The 20,166-nt window shown below is 44.4% G+C and overlaps 1 protein-coding gene across 1 annotated transcript in view; it reads right to left on the bottom strand.

Moving 5' to 3' along the window:
• The window catches only part of XKR4 (XK related 4), a 329,136-nt gene that overhangs the window by 122,143 nt on the left and 186,827 nt on the right, over window positions 1-20,166 (bottom strand). The window contains exon 2 of the mRNA XM_061438768.1: window positions 9,369-9,568. Coding sequence (XP_061294752.1) covers window positions 9,369-9,568 — 200 coding nt within the window. The remainder of the gene's footprint in view (window positions 1-9,368; window positions 9,569-20,166) is intronic.

Genomic DNA, 20,166 nt, shown 5'->3' with positions numbered 1-20,166 from the left:
AGTTGACCTCACTTCAACCCTGCTCAGAGAGCATTTGGGGTAGCTATTTTTTAGTTTTTAGAAATAACAATTACAGTATGTTGATATTCAAAGTAAATACCTGCACTGAGTGTGGCATAAAAGTTAGATGAGTGGGCTGCTATTTCCTTTGTAAACAAACAGCAAAAAAACCAAACAAACCCAAAGAGCGTTGCTCCCCACCCAGTTCTGCAAAGGTTAAGTCATCAATCTCTAAGAGTGAGGAACAATGGACACTAGTAGGATTCAGGATAAAGTCAGGATGAAGCACTCTGTGCTTTGGAAAATCAGGCCCCACAGAAAGGTAGATGTATATCTCAGGAATAATTTTATTTTTTATTTTAGGTTTTTTTAAATGTAGACAATTTGTTAAAAGTCTTTACTGAATTTGTTACAAAATTGTTTCCACTTTTGGTTTTGGTTTTTTGGCCCCAAGGCATGTGGCATCTTAGCTGTCTGAATAGAAATCGAACCTACATCCCCTGTATTGGGGAAGGCAATGTTTTAACCACCGAAACACTAGGGAAGTCCCAGGAAGAATTTTAATGAACCCTGATTCTTGCATTTTCCATATATAGAAAAGCACTAAAATCATTAACTTAAGGTACCTGTTCTTTGGGAGCAGCAGCAACCTTTTAGCAGGATGTATGCTGGATTGCACACTTCCCAGGTGAGGCTAGTGGTAAAGAGCTCACCTGCCAATGCAGGCAGAGAAGGCGATGGCACCCCACTCCAGTACTCTTGCCTGGAAAACCCCATGGATGGAGGGGCCTGGTGGGCTGCAGTCCGTGGGGTCGTGAAGTCGGACACGACAGAGCGACTTCACTTTCACTTTTCACTTTCATGAATTGGAGAAGGAAATGGCAACCCACTTCAGTGTTCTTGCCTGGAGAATCCCAGCGACGGGGGAGCCTGGTGGGCTGCCATCTATGGGGTCGCACAGAGTTGGACACGACTGAAGCGACTTAGCAGCAACAACAGCAGCCAAGGCAGGACCCATAAGAGACTTGGGTTCAACCCCTGGGCCATGAAGATCCCCTGAAGGAGGCATGGCAACCCATTCCAATATTCTTGCCTGGAGAATCTCCATGGAAAGAGGAGCCTGGACGGCTACAGTCCATGGGGTCATAAAGAGTCAGACACTATTGAAGAGACTTAGCAAGCATGCATGCATGCTGGATTGCATGCATTCCCAGTCAGAAATCATATCCAAACTAGTTCCTCCTTTACCCCTTTGGAACAGTTTCCTCAGAGTTGCTGAGAGGCCCTGTCCTTGGTTATCACCATCAATAAGGTCCTTGAATAAAACTGAGACTCACATCTCTTCAGTTCAGTCGCTCAGTCGTGTCCGACTCTTTGCGACCCCATGAATTGCAGCACACCAGGCCTCCCTGTCCATCACCAACTCCCGGAGTTCACTCAGACTCATGTCCATTGAGTCGGTGATGTCATCCAGCCATCTCATCCTCTGTCGTCCCCTTCTCCTCCTGCCCCCAATCCCTCCCAGCATCAGTCTTTTCCAATGAGTCAACTCTTGGCATGAGACGGCCAAAGTACTGGAGTTTCAGCTTTAGCATCATTCCTTCCAAAGAAATCCCAGGGCTGATCTCCTTCAGAACGGACTGGTTGGATCTCCTTGCAGTCCAAGGGACTCTCAAGAGTCTTCTCCAACACCACAGTTCAAAAGCATCAATTCTTTGGCGCTCAGCTTTCTTCACAGTCCAACTCTCACATCCATACATGACCACTGGAAAAACCATAGCCTTGACTAGACGGACCTTTGTTGGCAAAGTAATGTCTCTGCTTTTCCGTGAGTTTATGCCATGAAGGTATGAAGGGCTGAAACATTACTGAAATATTAGGGGAGAGTGGAAGTTGTTGTTGTTCAATCACTCATTTGTGTCTGATTCTTTGTGACCCCATGGACTGCAACATGCCAGGCTTCCCTGTCCTTCACTATCTCCCTGAGTTTGTTCAAACTCATGTCCATTGAGTTGGTAATGCCATCCAACCACCTCATCTTCTGTTGTCCCCTTCTCCTCCTGCCCTCAATCTTTCCCAGCATCAGGGTCTTTTCCAATGAGTTGGCTCTTTGCATCAGGTGGCCAAAGTATTGAAGCTTCAGCTTCAGCATCAGCCCTTCCAATGAATATTCAGGGTTGATTTCCTTTAGGATTGACTGGTTTGACTCTTGAGTCTTCTCCAGCACCGCACTTCAAAAGCTGGAGGTTGGTAAACCAGGAATCCACAAGAAAGACAAAGGAACAGTGGCTGTTTGGGGACCCCTATTCACTGTAGACAACCCTTATTTCTGTTTGCTTCTTTATTGCACCGACTGCCCCACAACTTCCCACCAGGTCTCTGGTCTTGCGGGCCATGTGTGTGCAATTGTTTGATCTGTCACCCCACCCCCACAGCACCCAGTCTGTCACCACACCCTGGACACGCATGCACGCTCACTCCCACCTCACTGAGGAGGAGAGAGAGAGAAGAGGAATACTGAGTGGAAAAATACCAAGATTTGTGCTTGATTATTGGAGATAATTAAGTAGAACCTAAAAATAGTCAGGCCCTTATTTCATATTATGTTCAAAATGATTCAAATTCAAAACTGTTCACAGCTGTGCTGGGGGCTGCTACCACACAGAGTTGATTTCAAGCACTTGAATCAGTGATCAGCAAATGCAGCTTCTCCCTGTTCTTCTAACTTGGAATGGTACCATGACTCAGAGGTGATTGAATGTGAAATACAGGGATCAATAATATCATTATCCCATGGCATCCATCGTTTATTCTGCCAATACTTTTCAACACAGTGGAGCAGTGTGGCCAACAAGCCTGTCGGGTGTGTGAGCCTCTCCTTACAGAGTTATTGATGATAATAGGTCTTCAAAGGAGCCCCTGGTGGTCCAGGGGTTAAGAAGCCACCTGCCAATGCAGGGTTTGATCCCTGGTCTGGGAAGATCCCACATGCCATGGAGCAACTAAGCCCGCGTGCCAGTTACTGAAGCCGGTGTGCCTAGAGCCCATGCTCCACAAGAAGAGAAGCCACTGCAATGAGGGGAAGCCACTGCAATGAGGAGAAGCCACTGCAACGAGGAGAAGCCACTGCAATGAGGAGAAGCCACTGCAATGAGGAGAAGCCACTGCAATGAGGAGAAGCCACTGCACGGACACCAGAGTAGCCCCCGCTTGCCACAACTAGAGAAAAGCCCACAAAGCAACAAGGACCCAGTGCAGCTAAAAATAAATTTAAAAAATTAAAAAAACTTGAAAACTCAACTCCATATATGTAGCAATTAAGCAGATTGGCAATTTACTACTTAAATGGTTAATTTATTGCTAACCCCAAGTAATGAACAACGTAAAAACATAGGCTGAAAAGTAATATGGACAGAAAAATCGGTGTATTTTTGTAAAGTATATATGCAGGATATACCCTGCTACTAGAAATATCTTTCAAATAGCAGGAATAAATCTATTATGTGCTGTAAGTAACACCAGCAATCTCATTGCTTTGAGGAGATGTTATCTGCCAGCATGGCTGAACAGACAGGTGCAGACAAACCCCCTGACCTCTCTCTTCTGGTTTTGTTCATGTTACTATCTTTTTTTTATTGAATGTGACAAAATACTCCACACGTTTGTGACCCAGCTCAAAGGTCTCTCTTTTCATGGAAGCTTCCCTGATCCTTCCAATGTGCCCTGACGTCATAGACAGTGCAGCTTTTCTACTTGCTCTGTATCCTTTTCTATAAGAGGTCATTCTATGTGACCTTATGCCCACTGACAGAACACAACTTGCTGAGCCATAACAATTTTTTGGTTTTTCTTTTTCTTAGGTTGAATTCTCTGAGAGGAGGACTGTGCCATTCGATTTTGGGTCAAGCACACCTAGCAAAGGGCTTTGTCACCCAGCAGATAATCATTCTTCCTTTGATTCAACAAGTACCCACCGGTGGTTTACAGTGGGCCCCCTGTGTGCACTGGGTCCATGCAGCCAGGAAGGAATGTGTAAAGGGAAGCCAGGTGACAGGTACAGAAGCAGGTGGACTTAGCAGTGGGAAAATACAGCAGCTCTAACTTAATTAATTGCTTCTCTTTTCTCACTGAAATAGGAAGTGAGACCAGCAGTTTGGAGTGGTGGAGGTAGACAGTTGGAAGTGTGAGAACACAGAAGAAGGAAGGAAGCAATCTGTTTTGGAGCAGGAAGGCGAGTTTCAAGGAGAAATCATGCCTGATGCCGGACAGCGCTGAGTGACCACTGAGCTCTGGTTGGACATCTCAGGAAAGATGTGTCACCTCCCTGATTCGGCTACATGGATATGTTTAACGCAACACCACTGCCAAGGTCTAAAGTGCGTGCATTTGTCTCTTACGACAGTCTTTCCAGTTTTCACTCACGAATAGCTTTAACTAGCTTGATGAGCGAATCTCTTAGGTGGAGTCAGGCAAAAGGAGCCCAGCTGAGTGGGGGCCCGGCAGGTGGGAGTCCCCAGACCCTTGACACCAGCTTCGTGCTAGGCTTGGCCAAGAAGGGACCCTGGCAGGAGCTTGGAAGGTCGGGGGGGAGGGGGGCAGGTAAGAAGACATTTTTCTGGCTTCCAGCTCAGATCAGCCTACTCTCATCCTCGGACCTGTCTGGTCTCCAGCCCTTGGCATGCCAGGGGGCACAGCTCCACCGTGGCAGGGGGAGCAGCTGCTGGGACAGGCCCTCAGAAGTAAGAATATTCCTATGAGCCTTGCTCCATCCTTGCCTGGTGTCCTTCCCTGGGTATCTCTGCAGTAGGTAGGCTGGCCTGTCTGGTCACCCAGCACTCGCCAGGCTGGGCCCCTCCACAGAGACTGTGCTCCTCCTTCTCATGCGTCTCACCCCAGTGCTGAGAGCTGCTTCCTTTAATTAAGAATCTCTGACTCGTTTGAGCATCCTCTTTTTGCCCTCTCAGCTTCCTGTGTAGATTCCCTGATTTAAATCCCCGCTTTTTGACATACCTAATGAGAAATGGAGTATTTCCTGCCTTATCAATAAACAAGGATGTCACAGCCATCAGCGACTGCAACCCTCCTTTGTGGCCTGGTGAGCCTTAAGGGAACTCAGGAAAGAGAAGAATACCTGTGATCTGACAGCCATCAGACCGTAGCCACTCCCTTCAGTGAGCCCCTAGAGAGCTCAGATTGAGAAAGCACAAGACACTGGCCCCAGAGAGCTGAGCTGCATATGAAAGGAATGATTTCAGTGAGCCCAGACTCTTGCATCTTCCCTTACATAGAAAAGCACTAAAGTCTTCAACTTGGGGTATCTGGCTTTCTTTAATTCACAAGAATCTTTTGATGTTCAGATTACCTGCCCTTTGTTGCAAAACTTCTATATAACCTGGCTGCTCTCCTCACCTCCCTGGAGCACTCTCCTAGGGTCACTTTCGATGCTGCCTCCTGGGCTTGAAGTCCTAAAAACTACCACCAATTAAACATAACTCTCAACTTTTAGGTTGTGATTAACAAAAAAGCAAAACACACACCAGTTAAGGATCAGAGAGACAACAGCAAACCCCTGAGTGGTGTGGGCATTAAAGTAAGTTCACAAGCTCTTGGCAGGTGTTGTGCGGGAAGAGCCAGCGGGCCGGTGCCCACAGCAAGATATAGGAGAGCTGGGCGGCAGGTGCAGACTTCCCGGCCCGCAGCATCCTCAGACCAGACACTAGGAGAGGGGTCCTGATGCTACAAACTTGGAAGTGCACTGTCCTCTCTGGTCTGCTCCACTCTTCCCAAAGTTATGAGCATAGATTTCATAGAAACAAACTTAACACTTGCATTTCCTAAGTCCTAATTGAACTAAATGGCTACAAGAACAAGGACCTTAAAATAAAGAGCTTCAGAAACCCAGACTTAACTCTTGTTAAGTGTTCAGCTCAACTTCAGGAGACAACTGTGCCCATGGACTGGAGCTCACCTGTTTGGCATGAACACTGAGTGCATTAAGGGCATTGGGAAGAACACTCTGCAGAGGGGATGGGGAACAGCCTGCCCAGCGCTGGGGAAGACAGCTTTTGCTACATTGGTCTTGGGGTGATGAGCAGCCTTCCGGTGGGATGGTGGACCCTCAAGTTGCAAGGTCAATGGAGACAGAATAGGTCAGAGACCCATGTGTCAGGTGGTGGTGGGCTGGACGCCCACGACTTGCCTTCCACATAGAGTCTGTGACACAGTGAGATCTGTTCCCTAATGAACAATTGGCTCAAGTAGGGGCTGCGTGGCCCCCTCTCTGGGGAAGGGGAACCAGATGCACTGTGGGATTCCCCTAGTTTCATATCATCCCACCTAGAAGGTGGAACAGCTCATTCTGGAAAATACCCAGATAAATTAGGCATTTCTAAATATGTTTTGTCACATTCTTTACAACGTCACATTACAAACTTTTAATAAAAAGTAAAGTTTTAGGACAAATTTTACAGCACTTCACACACCAGCATGCACTCAATAGACATTTTAAAAATGTGTTAATGAATGAATGAGAATAACAATGGAAAAGTAGACAGATCTGAAGGGACGAGCACAGTCCCCCTCGAGGCTGGTACTGTCACTGGAGCTTCCCCTCCCCAGAGGAAATCCAGGGGTGGAGCCGGGCACAGAGATGGGGACCCAGCACAAAGGACTTGGGCCTGGGGGCAGATGGGTTCCTTGTCTAACCTGACCTTGGGGAGGCAGCCTGCTGTCCTACCTACTTTATATCGCAGGCAGATTCTTTACCATCAGAGCTACCTGGGAAGCACTGTAAAGTGGAGCAACTGGAAATCCAGGGGTTTGGGTCTAGAAAGTCCTCATCAGGATGTGACAAAGGGGGCAGTTGTCACACCAAAGTCGTCTCTCATCCTGGTTGGCTGGGGACAGTGTCTGTTTAAGGGAAACCTCTTAGCTTCTGGGCTTCCCAGGTGGTCCTAGAGGTTAAGAACCCACTTGCTGATGCAGAAGACATAAGAGATATGGTTTGTTCCCTGGCTCAGGAAGATCCTTCAGAGAAGAAAATGGCAAGCCACTCCAGTATTCTTGCCTCGAAAATTCCAGGGTTGCAAAAGACTGACACAACTTCTTGACTAAACAACAATTTACTCTGTTTTTGTTGTTGTTGTTGTTGTTTTTAAGCACAACTTTCTGCCCACTTCCCTGCTTAGAAGATAGCTACCATACAAGTGGCTGAGCAGCTCAGTGGTCTTATCTCTCATCTGTGCTCAACAACTTGGTTGATCCTAGTGATCTTTGGATCCAATTGTCTCTAGACCCTCTTGGGGGAGACACAGAGCATGTTTCCCCTATGTTTCTCTGATTTTCATAGCAAGGCTTGCCTTGGCCAAAGATGAGGTCCCAATCCCAAAGTCTGTAGTAGACCTGATGCAATAGTGAGCTTAGCAGCTAAGCTGGGAACAGCATTAGGGAAGAGCCACAACTCCAAGAAACACGTGGTTTGATTCCTATATTAAGGATGAACAATCTGATGAAGCCAGCGGATTGCCTTTTCTCTGTTTGTTTGTTTTTTTTCTCTAAAACTTTACATCAAACTCAGATGGAAAAGATGAACTCATATCTTATAACCCACCTTCCCTTCCCTCCTCCATCTCTATCATTTTTAGGGTGAAAAGTTTTCTGTGATTTTTCAAATCTTTCAGGAAACTAGTGGAGATGCCTAGTAATCTTGGGCTACTGGACAGTGGCTTGCAAGCCCCCCTCCGCTTGTGCTTGGGGTTTTCTCTTTTAGAGAGTTTTCAGGTGTGCAACTATATACCAAGAGGGGCTCGTGAGTTGTTCTGGAGAAGAGCAACCTGACAGAGGCTCAGCTTCATATTGCCTCTGCATTTGTATCCTCAGGTACAGACCCCCTCTTGATGCCTGTGCCTGACCCTGTAAGGATGCAACAGTACAGCCATGCCGTCAAGGAGTTTGTAGGCCATCTCTTCTAGTTTGTGCCCCTTACATTTGAGAAATGGGGACCCAGAGAGCTTAAGTGACTTGCACCAGATATCACAGCAAGGAAGTGAGACATGCAAAGCCAGAGCCTCCCTGTGCAGCTCATGGTCTTTCATCTCTAAACGTGCTCCTCCACAGACAATTCATATGTCTCGCGTTCTCCAAGCTTATCTCTTCTGTTTCTGTGCTAACACCCGTCTTCTCTTCCAATTTGCTTTCTGGCCTGTGACGCTCACACCCCGTGGTTCTCTTTGACTCTCTTCTCAGACTTCGTGCACTGCAGCTATTCTTGTGCAGAGCTAGGGTTGGGCCAAGAACTCATAAGTCCACGGGTCACTGGCTACCAGCACCCTCTCCACTTGTCTTTTCCTGTCATATGTCTCCCACCCCTCCCCGCAGTTACTAGGTTAGTGTGCTCCTTGCAATAAAGAGTTATAAGGACATTGTAGGGATTCCCCGATCAAGTCTCAGATTAGAAGATGGCCTAGTACACAGAGAAAGCCACAGCCAGGCTCTGCTGAGGTTGAAACAAGATGCACACATCACAGAACGTTATCTATTTAATATCTATCAATTACAGGATGGACATATTATCAGGAAACTATTTAGAACATGGCTACGTATCCATCATCCTCCACATATATTCACCTGTCTACCCACTGGCCTGTCTAATCTTCTTGCTTCTGAAAAGATTGGAGCAGCAGGCCCTAAGGAAATGGCAGGGCAGATCTGTTATTAATTGAATCATCTTACTGACAAGGTGATCCAACAAGATAGTAAAACACAAAAATATTAATCTGATGGTAATATTTGTTTCATAAAACTTTGTACTACACAAACAATACATTGTTTAATATTGACATTTTCCCATGTGACCTTGTTTTTAAATATATTAAGGTAATCTCTATCATTTCTTTTTAATCTCTCTCTCCCTATGTCTCTTAATGTCAAAAGGAAATGGTAGAGATTACCCTCATATTCAAATAAATATAAAAATTTACATATATAATGTACATAATATCTCATATGCATAAAACATTCAAGAGAGAGAAGACTATAAGTCTTTCTTGAAATGTTTGGAAATTATCATACAAACCAGAAAACTTCAGCTGATTCTGTTCTCATATTGACCAAGTGTAAAATCATAAGGATTTTTTCCTACTCAGAGGGCAGCTCGAGAGCAAAACAGAATTGTCTTTCCGTAAATTACCCACGATAAGTGAAGGCGAGGAAGAAAACAAGCCTCGTTCACAAATGCAGGTGTCAAGCAGCCGACATTAAGCAGGAGCACCATGACCGGCGTCAACAAAGGCTATTGGAACGGTCCTTGAGTTGTGCAAAGGAGCCAGACAGTCCTTCCCCAGGTGCAGGGAGCGAACTGGAGCCCTTACCTTGCAGGGCCTGCAGGCTGTGTGTCTGTACGATAATGCAGAGCTGCAGCACTAGCTGTGGGGCGCTCTCCAAGAAGGTGGCCAGTAGGTGCAGCATGCTCACGTCCGCGTACTCATACACCATCTTCCAGTAGAACCTCCACCGGTCGTTCTCCCCGCTCTGCCGACTTCGAATACCTAGGTATATCGTGTGGAAATACCTAGAAAGGAAACAGGAGGATAAGAGACTGGAGTGATGACTGATCCTGTCTGCTCTTCCGCAAACCACAGTATCTGTGCAAGCACACACAGGAAACAACGGCCTTAGTGGCTTATCAATTAGAAGTGAAAGGGAAAGTGAAAGTCACTCAGTTGTGTCCGACTCTTTGTGACTCCATGGACTATATAGCCCATGAAATTCTCCTGGCCAGAATACTGGATGGGGTAGCCTTTCTCTGCTTATCACTTAAGGCCCCAAGTTAACCCTTATTCTTAAAGGTTCACTTTGAGGAGTCATTGCAATTTTCATCCTCATTGAAGGCATCCTGTGAGTGTTAAGCTGCTTTAATCATGTCCATCTCTTTGTGACCCCATAGACCGTATCCCGCCAGGCTCCTCTGTCCATGGGATTCTCCAGGCAAGATTCTTGGAGTGGGTTGCTGTTTCCTCCTCCAGGGGATCTTCCCAACCCAGGGATCAAACCTATGTCTCCTGTGGCATTGGCAAGCAGATTCTTTACCACTAGTGCCAGCTGGGAAGCCTGAAAGCATTTCACTGCCCTGCAGTTTTGAGGAGGGAGATGAAACTGAGGTATAGAAAGGATGTGCTATGTTGAAAATCTACAAATACCCTTTCTGGTCAGTGCCTCTATGTGCTTTACAATATTCAAGAGACATGTCTCCAAGGACAGAATGCGTGTCAAGTTCCAGAGTGTATATGCTTGTAAGTTTTCCTGATACCTTTTTTTTTTAAGTAAAAATTATTTATTTATGTATTTTTTATTTTTGGCTGAGCTGTGTAGCGTGCAGGATCTCAGTTACCCAACCAGGGATCAAACTTGCATCTCCTCTAGTGGAAGCATGTGGTCTTAATCACTGGACCACCATGGGAGTCCTTTCTGATAACCTTTTAAAAAAATATTTACTATTGAAAATTTCAAACAAATACAAAAGAAGAAAGAAAACCAGTGTGTTGAATCCACAATAAAATTACCCCACTGCTTTAAAAATATCCTGAGTAGAATCATCAGTGTGGTAATGGTAAGCATTACATGTTAATTTTCTAATGTGTTTGGGAAAGTGGGAGAATGAGAACAAGCTTGACAATCTTAAAAGCCAACACCACTTCCTGTTGGGTGTGAGAGATGCTGTCTGTGAACAGTCATCACATTTTATTCTGACAAACTTGTATTTGTTCTTTGATAGCATGAAAAAAGAGCTTACCCTAAACATATACTTTATATATATATGTATTTATATTCACATTATATATACAGATTAACATGAATTTGCAAAATATTTCAGAATTTAAAAATTCAGAACATGCAAAAAGTTCCAAAAATGCCCATGGGAACTACATATGTAGAGACACAAAGATGAGGAAAATTCTCTGAGTTCTGATAAGCAATGCATTGGCCTGAAATGGATTTTGCACATTCACATTACGTTTTCTTAGAGTTATCTTCTCTCTTTTCTCCACTATAGAAACTTACAGTTGTGGTTTAAAACTGCTGAGAAGACCTTCCTTTACGACCCCTGCTCCTGACTTGTGCAGACCACCAGCATGGAAGCCACCTCACTGCATGAGCTTGACTGCTTCCAGTTGGCTTCTGTCCTAGCCCCCCAAGGCTGGGGCGTGACCCCACATCACTGAAGCTGTACCAGTGAGCCCTGTTTTCTGTTCATTCTGGGATGTACCAACATATATTACACTGAACTGGGGGGGAAGTCTCAAGTTCTATTTCTTTTTTTAAAAAAATTATTTATTTGGCTGTGCTGGGATTTAGTTGAGGCCTGCAGGATCTTTAGTTGTGGCATGGGAACTCTTGGTTGAGACATGTGGGATCTAGTTCCCTGACCAGGGGTTGAACCCGGGCCCCCTGCATTTGGCATTTCTTAGCTGCTGGACCACCAGGGAGGTCCCGCAAATTCTATTCTCTAACAATTAGTTATTTGCATGAGATGGACCAAGGGCCTCCATCATATCACTTTTGCTTCCAGTTGGAAGTGCAGAACAGTTGGTATGTAACAGACATTAGCGTGCAATCTCAGGAGAGTTTTCCACTTTCTCTAAATCAGCAGTGATGGACATCAGGAGTCTTACACTCACAACTTAGTCATGAGGAAAATGTCAGCCTCGGCCTTTTCTCTAGTTTGTACTCTGAAAAATGATGACAATAGAGAGGCTTTGTGATCACAACTGGTTCTTGTCCATCTTCTCTATATGTAAGTGGTTTACCTCATTTGATTATGTTATTTAATGTTTTATCTTAACTGGAGAATAATTATGATAGTGTGATGGTTTTATGTGATACATCAACATGAATTGGCCATAAGTATACATGTGTCCCCTCCCTCCTGAATCGCCCTCCTACTTCCCTTTCCACCCTATCCCTCCCAGTTGTCACAGAGCACCGGCTTTGGGTGTCTTGCATCATACATCGAACTCTCACTATCTATTTTACATATGGTAATGTATATGTTTCAATGCTATTCTCTCAAATCATCCCACCCTTTCCCTCTCCCACTGAATTCAAAAGTTTGTTCTTTACATCTGTGTCTCCTTTGCTGCCCTGCACATAGGCTCATTGGTACCATCCTTCTAAATTTCATATATATGCGTTAATATTCTGTGGTGTTGGAGAAGACTCTTGAGAGTCCCTTGGACTGCAAGGAGATCCAACCAGTCCATTCTGAAGGAGATCAGCCCTGGGTGTTCTTTGGAGGGAATGATGCTGAAGCTGAAACTCCAGTACTTTGGCCACCTCATGGAAAGAGTTGACTCACTGGAAAAGACTCTGATGCTGGGAGGGCTTGGGGGCAGGAGGAGAAGAGGATGACAGAAGATGAGATGGCAGGATGGCATCACTAACTCGATGGACGTGAGTTTGAGTGAACTCCGGGAGTTGGTGATGGACAGGGAGGCCTGGCGTGCTGTGATTCATGGGGCTGCAAAGAGTCGGACATGACTGAGCGACTGAACTGAACTGAACTGATTCTTTATTAGCTGCCGGAGGGAAGATTGGAAAACAAGAGGCCCAGTGAATGTGAGCAGAAATGTAGACCATGCTCACATCTGTTCCCACCCGTTCTTCATGCCAAGGGTGAGAAAGAATTGCCACAGGTGAGTGGGGGATGAAAACACACATTTGAAGTTCAGTGTCACGTTCTTCCCCTCTGCCTCTGCCACCTCCTGTGTGGGCTGTGCAGACACCCACCTCAAGAGAGGATCATGCAATTCCACACTGCCCTGCCATGGAACGTATGGCCAGAGGTTTGATTTCAGAAAGACCTGGTTTCATAATAATTTACTCTCGTAGGGTAGGAAATTCTGTACCCATTAACACAGAGCCCCCCACATCTATCTAAAGAGACTCCTGTGGACTCTCTACTAACAGGTAATAACATCTGCTCTAGAGACGAAACACCAACACAGGAAGCAGAGGAAGATGGGCCGTGTTTGTCATTCAGTTCTAACAAATGGGGCCAGATGTTGGGTTGGGCAAAGAAGCTGAACTGACATTCCTTTATGTTTTTAGATCAAGTAAACTGCTTAGGGAATTGAGAAATAAATACAAAAGAATAGGCTCATGAGTTCTTATCCATAGAAATTTAGAATGACACAAGGAAGGACTTGTGTTCTGAGAAAAGTCACGGTGTTCCAGAAACAGGAACAAAACTGTCAAGTTAACTCTTCTGTGCAGGTGTTTGGGCTTGTTTGTCTTTTAAATAGCTACTAGGCCAAGAGCCTTGGAGTTACTCCCTGTGTTAAACACCTTGAGGCTTTACTTGGGCTCCAAAAAGGGAAGATGTTTTAAAACAGAAATATTCTGTAAAGAATTATAATCCCTTTGGTAAGAACTAATGATGCAATGGGTTTCTCTGGTGGCTCAGTGGTAGAGAATCTGCCTGCCAGTGCAGAAGTTGTGGGTTCAATCCCTGGGTCAGGAAGATCCCCTGGAGAAGGAAGGCAACCCAGTCCAGTGCTCTTGCCTGGGAAATCCTGTAAACAGAGGAGCATGGTGGGCTACATACAGTTCATGGGGTCGCAAACTGGGCGGCTAAACAACAGTGATGCAGTAGACATGAGGTTTCTCGTCTGGAACTGAATCCCAGGAAACTGGAGACAGATCACTTGGAATAATAACTGGGGCAGAAGAAACTGGAGAGGTGCCTAACTGCACCCTTGGTCAGAGACAAACACAATGGTGACATTAGCCTACATCATCTGCCCTTCCACGAAGTGGCCTCATGGCTGCCTTGGCACCTTCACTCAGCAGATCTGACAGCTGCTTCCACTGTACTCCAGCCAACCTACCAGTGAAGTCTGAGAACTTACGATCCTAGTCAGAGACATGGCATTGCCTTGATCCATGTGACTCCACAAGTTAGCTTTTTAAAAACAAACAAACAAACAAACAAACAAAAAAACATTTATTTATTTGGCTGCACTGGGTCTTGGTTGTAGCACAAGGAATCTTTAGTTGTGGCATGTGAACTCTCAGTTGCAGCATATGTGATTTAGTTCCCTGACCAAGAATTGAACCCTGGTCCCCTGCATTGGGAGTGCAGAGTCAAAGTCACTGGACCACGAGGGAAATCCCCATAAGTTAGCTTTTTAATGGTTCTTGGCAGCAGTCTACCGAGTAGACAGAGTTGAGAAGTTCGTGATTGTACACTACTAGCCTAGATGAATCTAGATACTTTATATTACTTTACAAACACATGTTTGCACTGGGGGAGAGGAGGATGGCTGACAGCCTGTTCCTGGAAAATGCCCCTTTGCCTACTTGAAGATACAGACTGAGCAGTCTTGTCCTCTTGGTATACGGGCTGTCATAATTTAACTGGGAAGGATTTTCTCCCCTCTGAGTCTCAGAGCCACTTAGCTTCTGAGCCAGACTTCTTTATCTGAAGGTGGAGAGAACCATCCTCCTTCATGGCTGGGTGAGCGCCAGACGAGAAGCTGTGTTCTGTGCACGTGCCGGATTCATGATGTACGGCCATGTCGCTGCTCACCAAGGTTACCTGCATCCTGGGCTCATTTGCAATGCCATCTCTTTGATATTTGTCATTTAAGTGGCTTTATGCCTTTAGTCCTTCTCATTTACTTTAAGCATTTTACTCTGACAGGTGTTCCCATCACACTGAACTTGGCCTTGGCCTGATTGAGGGCATATGAGGAAGGTCAACACTCTGCTGGGAAGCAAAGAAGCTTCTAGATCTCCTGGCTGTCAAAAGGACCCAATGTTGGGTCCAGGTGGGGACTGGAGGCGGCTCACTAAGGTTCTTCTTAGGATTCTGCTTTGCTATGTTAATGAAAAGACAAATGTTGCCCAAGAGGCATAGATGACCAAGGAAGTTCATGGTAATGAAAAGATATTTATACGGGGAGGATTTAGAGAAAGTCATATTCATAGTAAAAATTTTAGAATAGTTACCAAAGAGCAGCATTTAAGAGGAAAACAAATTTCCAGTCTTTGTCACTGACGATGAAGTTCATGCAGTGAGCATGAGAGGATAGTGGCTTAAACACACGGCTCTCATTCCTGCTAAGAGATGTTTCCTAAAACCCACTCAGAAATGTCAGTGTGTCCATCTGTTCCTCCGAGGTGGACACATTTGGAAGACGTTTGCCATCTTTGTTGTATGACTAATTTTTCTGATAGGGTCATTCTTACTAATTACTGTCTTAGGGAGCATGCTAGTGGAAGATAGACTTTTCCTTACATCATGAAAGGACACCAGGAATTCACCAATTTTATCAACATAATCGCAGTCCTAGCAATATCTTAATTTTGTAATTTCTTCTGTTACTGATGTAAGCACACAAACATACCTAGAATTCCCTACCATGCCTTGCACACAGACACCCATGCCTCACCCACACCCCTCACACACTATGTAATCCAATGACACAAAATGTAATCCAATGACTTTCTGAAGATGTAAATAGCATTTAAATTCTTGACTCCTTTTCATCAGTAGTTTCCAGGTGTAATGAGCAACCTGGACCAAAGTTGCAGACTCTCATATTACCAACTTCAGACCTAAACAAAATATGGCAAAAGTGATAAGCTTGGGAGGAAAATTCCAAATGTCCAGTGTATCAAGCATTATATAGCTAGTATGTTAAATTATATATATCAAGCATTATATAGCTAGTTTAACCCACTGTTTAATGTGATGGAGACAGTCTTTACATTACTTGTAAGGAAATGAGAAGTATAGAACATGTTTCAGATGGTTCATATTTATAAGGAACACTTCAGTCCTTAAACAATATTTGATCAAATGTTAATTACTAATATAGCTGAATCGGAAATCATTACTAGCTATGAGGATGCTATGCATATATTTTCTAATGTTGCATTTTCTTTCTCTAGCTTATAGCATATTAAACAGTTTAGCTGTTATCACTGTTATTTTTACTACCTGAAAAATGCAGAGTAAAATCTGTGCATAAGAGTTCTAAAGAAACAACATTAATAAAGAGTGATTCTAGCAACTTGTATTTTCTTCTGCTTTCTGGCTACACACAAAGCTTTACAGTATTATATATATATATATATGTATCTCATCTCACATGCTAGTAATGTTCAAAAGTCTCCAAGCCAGGCTTCAGCAATACGTGAACCATGAACTTTCAGATGTTCAAGCTGGTTTTAGAAAAGGCAGAGGAACCAGAGATCAAATGGCCAACATCCTCTGGATCGTCGAAAAAGCAAGAGAGTTCCAGAAAAACATCTATTTCTGCTTTATTGACTAAGCCAAAGCCTTTGACTGTGTGGATCACAATAAACTGTGGAAAATTCTGAAAGAGATGGGAATACCAGGCCACCTGACCTGCCTCTTGAGAAACCTATATGCAGGTCAGGAAGCAACAGTTAGAACTGGACATGGAACAACAGACTGGTTCCAAATAGGAAAAGGAGTATGTCAAGGCTGTATATTGTCACCCTGCTTATTTAACTTATATGCAGGGTACATCATGAGAAATGCTGGGCTGGAAGAAGCACAAACTGGAATCTAGATTGCTGGGAGAAATATCAATAACCTCAGATATGCAGATGACACCACCCTTATGGCAGAAAGTGAAGAGGAACTAAAGAGCCTCTTGATGAAAGTGAAAGAGGAGAGTGAAAAAGTTGGCTTAAAGCTCAATATTCAGAAAACTAAGATCATGGCATCTGGTCCCATCACTTCCTGGGAAATAGATGGGGAAACAGTGGAAACAGTGTCAGACTTTATTTTGGGGGGCTCCAAAATCACTGCAGATGGTGACTGCAGCCATGAAATTAAAAGACGCTTACTCCTTGGAAGGAAAGTTATGACCAACCTAGATAGCATATTCAAAAGCAGAGACATTACTTTGCCAACAAAGGTTCATCTAGTCAAGGCTATGGTTTTTCCTGTGGTCATGTATGGATGTGAGAGTTGGACTGTGAAGAAAGCTGAGTGCCGAAGAATTGATGCTTTTGAACTGTGGTGTTGGAGAAGACCCTTGGACGGCAAAGAGATCGAACAAGTCCATCCTAAAGGAGATCGGTCCTGGGTGTTCTTTGGAAGGACTGATGCTGAGGCTGAAACTTCAATACTTTGGCCACCTCATGAGAAGAGTTGACTCATTGGAAAAGACCCTGATGCTGGGAGGGATTGGGGGCAGGAGGAGAATGGGACGACAGAGGATAAGATGGCTGGATGGCATCACCGACTCGATGGACATGAGTTTGGGTGAACTCTGGGAGTTGGTGACAGACAGGGAGGCCTGGCATGCTGCAGTTCATGGGGTCGCAAAGAGTCGGACACGACTGAGTGACTGAACTGAACTGAACTGAACTGATATATGTATCTGCAGTCACAGTATATACGTGTCATAACACACCATCTATTTATCTATCTCTCCTCATCAGTCACTGATAAGGAGCAAAATTGCATGGTTTGTCATCTTAAAATTTCTGTAGTGAATATGTTAAACAACAGCTACAACCACAAAACCTTTTTTTAAACACCAGAACATTAAGTTTCTTCTGTCTCCTTTATGCCAATAATAGTATTAATAAAAATGACAGTATTCTGTCCTATATTTCTATGGTGGAAAGTTGCGTAGTGGAAAGTCTTTTAAAATTAGATTCTGTTTCCTATTAGTCATCCCAAGGGGGACAGATACGCATTAGGAGGGAGAGAATGCATTGGATGACCTCACATTTGACCCAAGCCCAAAGAGGCCAGCCTAAGCCACCCTCCCCCAAGGGGAGTGGCTGAACTGTCACCTGCAGAGCCGCCCCCTCACATGGTCTGTGGTCGCGCCTCTGGGCACCACAGTGCCCTGGGGACCACCTCTCACCAGGAGCCACTAAGAGCTCCAGTGCACATGTGCATATTGTGCATCTCGAAGGCTCTTCATGGGAATTTGCAATAAGGAAAGAGATGGAGAATGTCCTCCCAGAAGTCCTCCAGTGGGACAAGAACCTTGACACCTTTCCCTCATTCATCGGAGTTTTATTTCTCTCCCCTAGGCAGCACTGCCTCTCAGACTAACAAGTCTTTGGCTTTCTCTGCATGTATTTGACCCAAGAGCTGTATTTCCATCACCTCTCTCTCTTGCTCAGATAATTAGAATTAATTTGGGTTCTCAGAGGAGTCTAGTGCTCTAGTGCTATTAAGATACTAAGAGCTTCATATCATGGTACAGAGTATTTTTATACAGTACGAGCTTACACAATGTAAAAATCATACCTGGTTGGCATCTTGTGTTTGGCAAAAAGTCCCTTTTATTGATTTTATGTTTAGTCTTCTCTGAAAATAAAATTTACCTATGAGATATGGTTATTTTTGTTTCATTTAATTTTCATGCACACCTCTCATAAGGATACATATTACATGAACATGTCCTCATGTATTTCCTCAAACCTGGAGTAGGAAGTAATAGAGCCTTGTTCTCCACCAAATAATTGTCTTTGAAATGGGCAGTGTGGCCAGGGCCTCTTGGGCTACCGGTAAGTTCAGGTGAAATATATGGGAAAATTACTGAACTTGAAAGGAAGGTTCCTTACTCCTTTTGCCCTCATAGCAACTGGTACTCAGCCCTCAGAGAACAAAAGGAGCATTTCTCCCCCAGTTACCCTCTTTAGAGTCCCAATATACTAATATTTCATAGTAAAATCAGTATTCTAGTATTTTAATGGTAAGTATGTATTAAAATGGAGAAGAGTGGCTTGGGGCAAATATAGAAGTGACTACTATTTGACGTGATATTGACATGGTACAACTTAAATTCATGTCATCAAAAGATTAAGAGACTACTAGCAAAAATTGTTGTTGCTTTTTACTTGCTATGTCATGTCCAACTCTTTGCAAACCTGTGGACTGTAGCCCACCATGCTCCTCTGTCCACGGGATTCTCCAGGCAAGAATACTATAATGGGTTGCCATTTCCTTCTCCAGGGATCTTGCCGACCCAGGAATCAAACCTTGTCTCCTGCATTTCAGGAGGATTCTTTACTGCTGAGCCACCAGAGAAGCCTTACAAACAGTAGGAATACATTAAATAAATTATTAACTATGCTTAAAAAAAAAAACAGATTAATACCGTGTTTGTTCTTATTACCCAGGAAATAACGATTGTGATAGAATCAAAACCTTTATCCTCAGCCCTGTTGAATTGACTGATTTTATGACAAATGAGGAAAGTTGTGTGTGTGCCTAAGTGTAATAATGTTTTATTCTTTTTAGAAGACAAGATACTGCCTTGCAGCTTTGAAATCCCTTCACTGGAACAGAATTATGGCCATTTACAATTTTAAAAGTTGGCTGAAAACTCCATAGACCTGGGGCATCTGACCCATCACATCCATTGGGGGACCAAGTAGGGAGGGAAGAGAGAAGGAGGAGTGGTCCAGGGACACACTGTTACAGCCCCAGTGGGCTGGGGGCCTGCCTGCAGGGTCTCCAAGCTGATGCACATTGCAGGGCTAGATTTCACCAGGACAATTGGATTCTTAGAGTTGTTCTGGTCCAAACCTCATGGTGAGCAGCATACCCCTCTCTTTGTTGGGCAGCCTCACGCTCCATGGAGCCATCAGCTGTATCTTGTATAGGCAGATGCTGAGAAGAGAACACTGAATGTTCTCATGTTCCAAGCCTACACTGGCTGGTTAAGTCTAGAGTTTATCCCAGTTTCACCCCGAGCACCTGATTTCTGATAGCAGAAATCTCCTCAGGCCAGAGTGTTGTAGTCCACAACATAAGCTCAGCGGGAGAGCAGGGAGGTTTCCTGTGCTGACAAGCACTTGTTCTGAGCCTGGAATGTTCTCTCCAAGAGGCTCATGGAGACAAATGAAGACAGGAGAAGAGCCTCCTCCATCATCATAGAGATGGTTATTTCCTTATCCTACTTGCTCAGCCATCAGTGCTCTCAACTGTGTTTAATAACCCAGAGAAAATTGTCATATCACAATTAACTGCAAAAATTTAGTGAATAGGATGTGAACAAACAGTGTGCTGAACACGACAGGGGCTGGTCCTCCATCTGGGGAATCAATAGCATGTAGAGCCCCATTTGGGCTTTCCAGGTGGCGCTAGTGGTAAGGAATCCGCCG

The sequence above is a fragment of the Bos javanicus genome, chromosome 14 (genome assembly GCF_032452875.1).
Source record: "Bos javanicus breed banteng chromosome 14, ARS-OSU_banteng_1.0, whole genome shotgun sequence".
NCBI classification, from domain to species: domain Eukaryota; kingdom Metazoa; phylum Chordata; class Mammalia; order Artiodactyla; family Bovidae; genus Bos; species Bos javanicus.
The sequence above is the reverse complement of the archived record's forward strand: the minus strand, read 5'-3'. Positions and strand labels throughout refer to the sequence as shown.